This window comes from Phacochoerus africanus, chromosome 16 (genome assembly GCF_016906955.1).
Source record: "Phacochoerus africanus isolate WHEZ1 chromosome 16, ROS_Pafr_v1, whole genome shotgun sequence".
NCBI classification, from domain to species: domain Eukaryota; kingdom Metazoa; phylum Chordata; class Mammalia; order Artiodactyla; family Suidae; genus Phacochoerus; species Phacochoerus africanus.
In genome coordinates this window covers 47,116,085-47,122,512 of record NC_062559.1, presented here as the reverse complement: position 1 = coordinate 47,122,512, position 6,428 = coordinate 47,116,085, and the positions used below count along the sequence as shown (strand labels likewise).

The window sequence follows — 6,428 nt, the reverse complement described above, 5'->3', positions numbered from 1 at the left end:
CATATGCCAAGGGAACGGCCCTAGAAATCGCAAAAAAGACCACAAACAAAACAAAACAAAACAAAACAAAAACTGTTACAGTGTCTTATGTACCACTAACTTATGCAGTTACCAAATATTCTGTTACAAAGTCTTTATTACCTCCAAAGGATTTCCAGGATGCATTATAAAATTTCCTACCATTAACACTGACTGATGAGTTCCATTGTGGTTCAGCACGAAACAAATCTGACTAGCATCGGTGAGGACACAGGTTCAATCCCTGGCCTTGCTCAGTGGGTTAAGGATCCAGCGTTGCCATGGCTGTGGTATAGGCCAGCATCTACAGCTAAGATTCAACCCCTACCCCCGGGAAACTCCACATGCCTAGGGTGCAGCCCTAAAAAGCAACAAAATAAGACAATGAACACTGACTAGGACTCGTTATCTGAATTACAGCGCACTTTCTTTGCTTCCTCAAATTGTTTCTGCATGTGTTTCCAAACTACTTTCTCATATTTCTCCAATGATTGAAAGTTAGGCTCTCAAGTTACAAATTGCTTCGCCAGGTCTTACAGGCCTAGCTAATCATCTCGCAACACAATAAAGCCCTTCCTTCCCAGTGTCCTCACTGTCCCACAAGGGATGGCTCTCACTACCAGCACAGACTTCCCCACTGAAAATTTCTCTCAGCCTTCTTTACGGCTTCGTTCAAACTCACTGCCTCCAAAAAAATCTCTAGGGACTAAATGTGTATGGCACAAATTACGTATGAAATAATTAAGTACATAAACTAGACACTGTCACATACTGCAAAACTATGGTCAGAAACATATTCTTGGGAGTTTCCTGTCGTGGTGCAGTGGAAACGAACCCAACTAGTATCCATGAGGATGCAGGTCTGACCCCTGGCTTCACTCAGTGGGTTGGGGATCTGGCGTTGAGGTGAGCTGTGGTGTAGGTCACAGACTCAGCTATGATCCTGCATTGCTGTGGCTGTGGTACTGGCGGCTGCAGCTCCAATTCAACCCCTAGCCTGAGAACCTCCATATGCTGTGGGTGTGGCCCTAAAAACGACAAAACAAAACAAAGGTAAACATAGTCTTCTACCTTAGGAAAACTTAAGGATGGATAACCGAGTGTTGCTCTAGTTCAGGCTCTCCTAGACCAAGTAAGCACACTCTGGTACTATGGCTAGTAACACTGCTGCTTGTTTAGGGTTCCTGTATTTTTCAACCATTTTGGTATGATATTAAAACAAGCACGGAGGAAAAACCATGATCTGTGATTTTGTTTTTAATTCTTAAGCTTTATGACCAGATAATTTACAAATCTGTGCTGACGGTACAGCTCCCCTACTTTAAGCGTTCCAGGAGTTGGCAAAAGCACCATTATCAATCACACACATCCAGTAGTTCTACAGTTGTGTTTCTGACTCTACCTATTTAAAAGACAATCCTGAATTCCAACAGCCTGACCTTGTGAGAATTCACAGGCAAAGTTTGCTAACATATCTCATCACACTGAATTTTAAAAGCCTCTGATCTTAAAGATCATCTACAAAATGTGAGAAATGCTAAATATTCTTTACTTGATGATGTACATAAACCTCGCTAAAATACCTTTCAATAAGTAAAAGGCAGTATTTTTGATATAGGTAATTTTAATGAAATTGGCTTAGTTAAGACCAAAAAGATAAAGGGGACATTGTCAGTTTAGCTTCGGCTCATGCCTTAACAGGCTAGTGAACACAACTTGAAACACAGGTGAATCTTGCTCTGTTCTATGAGACAGGGAAGGGATCTTCTCAGTATTTAAATATATTAATATAACCAGTTATAGAAATCTAAATATAAAACCAATCTCCTATAGGTTCTGAGAAGGTATTCCCCATTTGCCTGAAAAGTTTAACACTCCACATTCAAGTTTAACCATCTCTGTAGAAGGGAAAGACAGTGATAGTACTTGTTGAACTAGAATTAATATTAAAATTCAAACAGCTGACCATATTCATTTAGCCACCAACCAATGTTATTTAAATCAGGACCATCCAACAGAAACATTCCATCAGCCATACATGATCTGAATTCTAGAGTATGAGATCAATTTAAATATGGTACACATATAAAAGTCATGAGACACGTCGGTCTTGTAATAAATAAGGAGGTGGCCAACTTTTACTCATTAGTAGATTTTTTCAGATAAGCTATCAAGTCTTCCCTTTCTCCCTTCTTCTTAATGCCAGCGAAGATCATTTTCGTTCCAGGGATGTACTTCTTGGGATTCTCCAGGTACTCCATCAGTGTCTCCTCTCCCCAGGTGATGCCTAAACAAGGACAGATGCAGTATTAAGTATGTCGCACTCCCGAAAAACTGTTCATTTACCATAGGTTACATCCCTGCAATTTGTGCTCGGGTTGGTTCACGAGGGTCTCCCTCTTACCTTTGTTCTTGTTGGCATCTGTGTAAGAGAATCCAGGAGCCTGACCTGTCTTCCGCCCAAAGAGACCATGGAGGTTTGGACCAGTCTTGTGCTTGCCTCCCTTTTCTACAGTGTGGCACTGGGCACACTTCTGAACAAAAATCTTCTTGCCCTTCTCAACATCACCCATTTTAAAATCTAGAAATGAAAGACTCAGCTTATTAATTTTTCCGTAAGTAAAAATACAGTGGAAACAAATGATCAACTCCAGTCACTTATTCATTGCAAACTTATTACACTAAGTACCAGGCTGAATCATGCTTTACTCGCTACACTTGCAATAGACTCTTTAACAGAAAAAACTTTTTATAGCAAAAACGCTATTTGGAAGAACTTCCTTAAACACACCTCCGTGTGTATAAGTGATGAGAGAAGTTACAGCCCAAGCAAGCAAAGTGGGATGCTAGTTCAAAACTATTCCAAAAGATGAGGTCAAGGTCACAAAAAATCACAAAGCTAATTAAGCTGAACTGTGATTACATTAAACCCAAACCACCAAAAATTCCAACTTTTGCCTTGCTGTGGGTTGGGAGGGCAGCAGCAAGCTTCGAGGTCCCCCGTCCTCCAGCTCTGGGAGTCTCAGGGGGCGATCACGAGGTCATTCACCCAGGCCGGGTTGAAGGAGACTGGGATGAAACCTACGTCTCCCAGGTGCCTGAACAGGTTAAGAGGAAACGCAACAGGTGGCCAGAAAAAGAAATGATTTACTGGAAAAGCAGTTGGCTCTCTTGGAAAGAGGACGTGAGGCGCCGCGCGCAGTACCCTCACGCCCGCCCTCCCTCGGGAGGAAGTCTTGTCAGTCACTGCCACAGCCCCGACGTCCCCAGGGCCAGCATCTCGCAACGGTTCACAACCAAGTCATCTTTAAACTTTCAGGACCTTGACCAGACCACGCCATTACCTAGCTGGGGTCCTGGCCCTGCTCAAAGCGGAGCCCACCCGCTCCTGGTTGGGCGCAGTCCGGGGCCGCCACTCCCTGCCCGCCCGGCGCCGGCCTCAGTTCGCCCGCGCGCACCCCTCGCAAGCGCGCGCTCTCAAGGCTTGGCTTCCCGCCCGCTGTGGCCTCCGCACCCAGGGCTCACCGTTCTTTCGCCGAGCTCAACAGACAAACCACCACTCGCAGGCCGGACGTCCCGCTTTCTAGGTCCAAGGACACGCCGGTCCGCGCCTATGTACCGGCGTTGGTGCAACCGAACTAGCTCCGCCCTCTGGCGGCCTCACGTGCGGCCCGGCGGACTGATACGCAGTGACGTCGCCGCACCTCATTGGCCCCGGTCTCTAGGGCCGGCTTCGGAGATCTGCGCGCGCACGCCGGCTAGCAGGGTAGGGTGTACCGCTAGCGTGCCCTTCCTGTCGGGGCCTCTCTTGCCGGGTATTTACGACAGGCCGTTAGAGGTACGACACCGAGGTTGTGCCGGGAAGGGCGGGCATCGCTCTCTGACCTTTTGTGTGCTTGCGTGTGATGACGGGGAGGGTGGGGCGGAATGGAGTAGTGGATTGAGGGCGGAATGCGGCCGGGTAACCGGGTTGTTCTGGTTGACGTAATGCTCTTTGAGCGGCACGTTTTGCCTGCCTGGAGGGAGACAGTCCAACTTGGACACACCTAGAGCTCTCCTGGCTGTCATTCCCTTAGCTGGCCACCTTTACCCAGACTTGATCGTATTTCCGCGGCTGGCGCCAGGGGCACCCCAGAGGGATAGCCTGCAACCAGAGTTGTAAGAGTTGGACATGAGCTCCTGACCTTGTTCTTGTTTCTCCTCCACTTTGTGACTTCAAGTCATCTTACAGATCTCCCTTTCCTTTACGGACGCCCGAAGACTGGGACAGGTGCTGCAGTTGCGGTGTTAGAGCTGCCTGGGTTATAGCTCTGGTCCCTTACCTTCCGGCTTCTTTCTGCCAGCCCTTCCCTCTCCTGTCATTTGTGTGTAGAAAGAGCAAGGAGTGTGTGCAAGCAGCATCCAGGAAGAAATATTTTTACATAGTTAGAGAATTTCGGGGAATCTAGAGAGAATTTACATCCCATCTAACCTAAATGAAGATCATGTTCAAATAAGCCAATGAGCTTGGGGTCGTATTAGAAATGTAGGGTTTTTTGTTTTTGTTTGTTTTTTGTCTTTTTAGGGCCGCACCCCAGACATGTGGAGGTTCCCAGGCTAGGGGTCGAATCAGAGATGAAGCTGCTGGCCTGCGCCACAGCCATGCCAGATCCTATCCGAGTCTGTGATCTACACCACAGCTCAGGGCAATGCAGGATCCTTAATCCACTGAGGGAGGCTGGGGATGGAACCTGCGTGCTCTTGGATACTAGTCAGGCTCTTTGCTGCTGAACCTCCATGGGAACTCCTAGAAGTGTAGGTTTGATCACCATAGCTTCCAGTAATTATACTTTAGCTCTCCTTCCTGAGATGCACAGTTTTGTCACTGAGAAGTTTCTCAACTTCCTTGTCCCTCAGTGTAGCCCCAGAATTCTAATTGATTTTTCCTTCTTTTCCCTGTTCTGTCAAGCGCGGCTGAATTCATTCATTCAAGGGTTTATTGAATGCATATCATGTGCTGGACACTTTCTAGGAACTTGGAATAAATCAGTGAAAAATATTTCTCTGGTGGAGCTTACATTCTAGCATCCTTCCTCCCACCTCTGAATTCAGCAATAGCTGCTAAGAAGTTAATTCATTAATTAATTTCATTTTCCCAAGGTTAAATGATTATTTAAAAAGCGCACCACACTGTATAGAAATCAACATTCTCTCCCATAATTCTGTGCATTTGAGACTATAGAAATGCCACTGTCCCTGCCCCACATCTTCAAATTAACATTCTCAGGTCACAACAATAAGTCTTCCCAAAGGGGACCTTCCGGAAAAACAAGCTATTTCCTTTGCTCCTATTTCCCTCTTTTTGTAGCATGCACCGGCAATCTATCCAAGAAGTATATATTGGGGAATAGGAGGGGGTCCACCAGCAAGCCCACAGTTGTTGACAGCCATAAGGCGAGAGACAAGCACAAAAGGATACATCAACATACTGGCAAAAAATCCTGTGACAGCTTGGGAATAACTAATTTCATTCATGGTGGAAACCCCACTGTCCAGTGCATAGGTACTGATGAGGTAGGCCAGTGAGTTAAAGAGCCACAAAGAAATGATGTCACCTAGGAGGCGAGGAATAAGACCTGCAAAATATCCTAGGATGCCCTCTTCCCGATAGATAGTTACTATGGAGTCACAAAGTCCACAGTACTTGGACTCTCTGCCGATGAGTTGTACCATAGATCTCAAAGTGATCACGTGGAAGGGATGTGTGATGAGAGTAGCAGCAGAACGAGCCATCATCTCTCGAGTTGTCTCCTTGATAACTCAGTCAAAGGAAGATGAAACTTCTTTCTGTACATTTCCAGATCCTGTCTCCTCAACCTTGTCGCACTCCTGGTAATGCTGTAAAACTTTACCATGGACCACAGTTCCAAGGACCCATGAACATAGTCTTGGAGTTAAGCCTGTGAACAATCCACGCTTCTTCCCATCGATGCTGGCAATGTGCTGAGCATAACAAAAGAGACCAGGAAGCTGACATACTTGCCGCCAAAAATATTTCGTCCTATTGTTGGAGGAAGAGGCTCATATCCCACCTGGATGAGCGGCTGGGACAGGATGGTGAGACCGGAGCCCAGGAGCACCTGACCAGCCGCATCCACCATGATGGCACCCACAGACGGACCGCTAAGAGGTTAATTTAGATTATCCCAGATCCCTCCCAAACCACAGAGTCTATGATATCTGCTCCAGAACATCTCTCTCTCCAAAGGAGGAGGTTATTTGTTGTTGTTGTTATTTTCTGTGTCTGGATTTCCCATCTCCCTCTCATCACTCACACTACTGCCACAGACGTGTGCTGTAAAACAGAGCAGAAGTCACAGTACGTATCCAAGACCTTTTGTGGCTTTTGAAGGGAATCAGGATAGCGTTTA

At 46.3% G+C, this 6,428-nt stretch overlaps 1 protein-coding gene and 1 pseudogene across 1 annotated transcript; both read right to left on the bottom strand.

Annotated features, from left to right (window-relative positions):
* Positions 1-1,257: 1,257 nt before the first annotated feature.
* On the bottom strand, positions 1,258-3,692 carry LOC125117584 (cytochrome c). Its single transcript, XM_047763554.1, has 3 exons — positions 3,544-3,692; positions 2,423-2,599; positions 1,258-2,305 (listed from the first exon to the last, which is right to left on the bottom strand). The coding sequence occupies exons 2-3, from the start codon at positions 2,589-2,591 to the stop codon at positions 2,157-2,159; spliced, it is 318 nt and encodes a 105-aa protein (XP_047619510.1). The 5' UTR covers positions 2,592-2,599; positions 3,544-3,692; the 3' UTR covers positions 1,258-2,156.
* Positions 3,693-5,164: 1,472 nt separating this feature from the next.
* On the bottom strand, positions 5,165-6,171 carry LOC125117583 (mitochondrial carrier homolog 2-like; annotated as a pseudogene).
* Between the last annotated feature and the right edge of the window lie 257 nt (positions 6,172-6,428).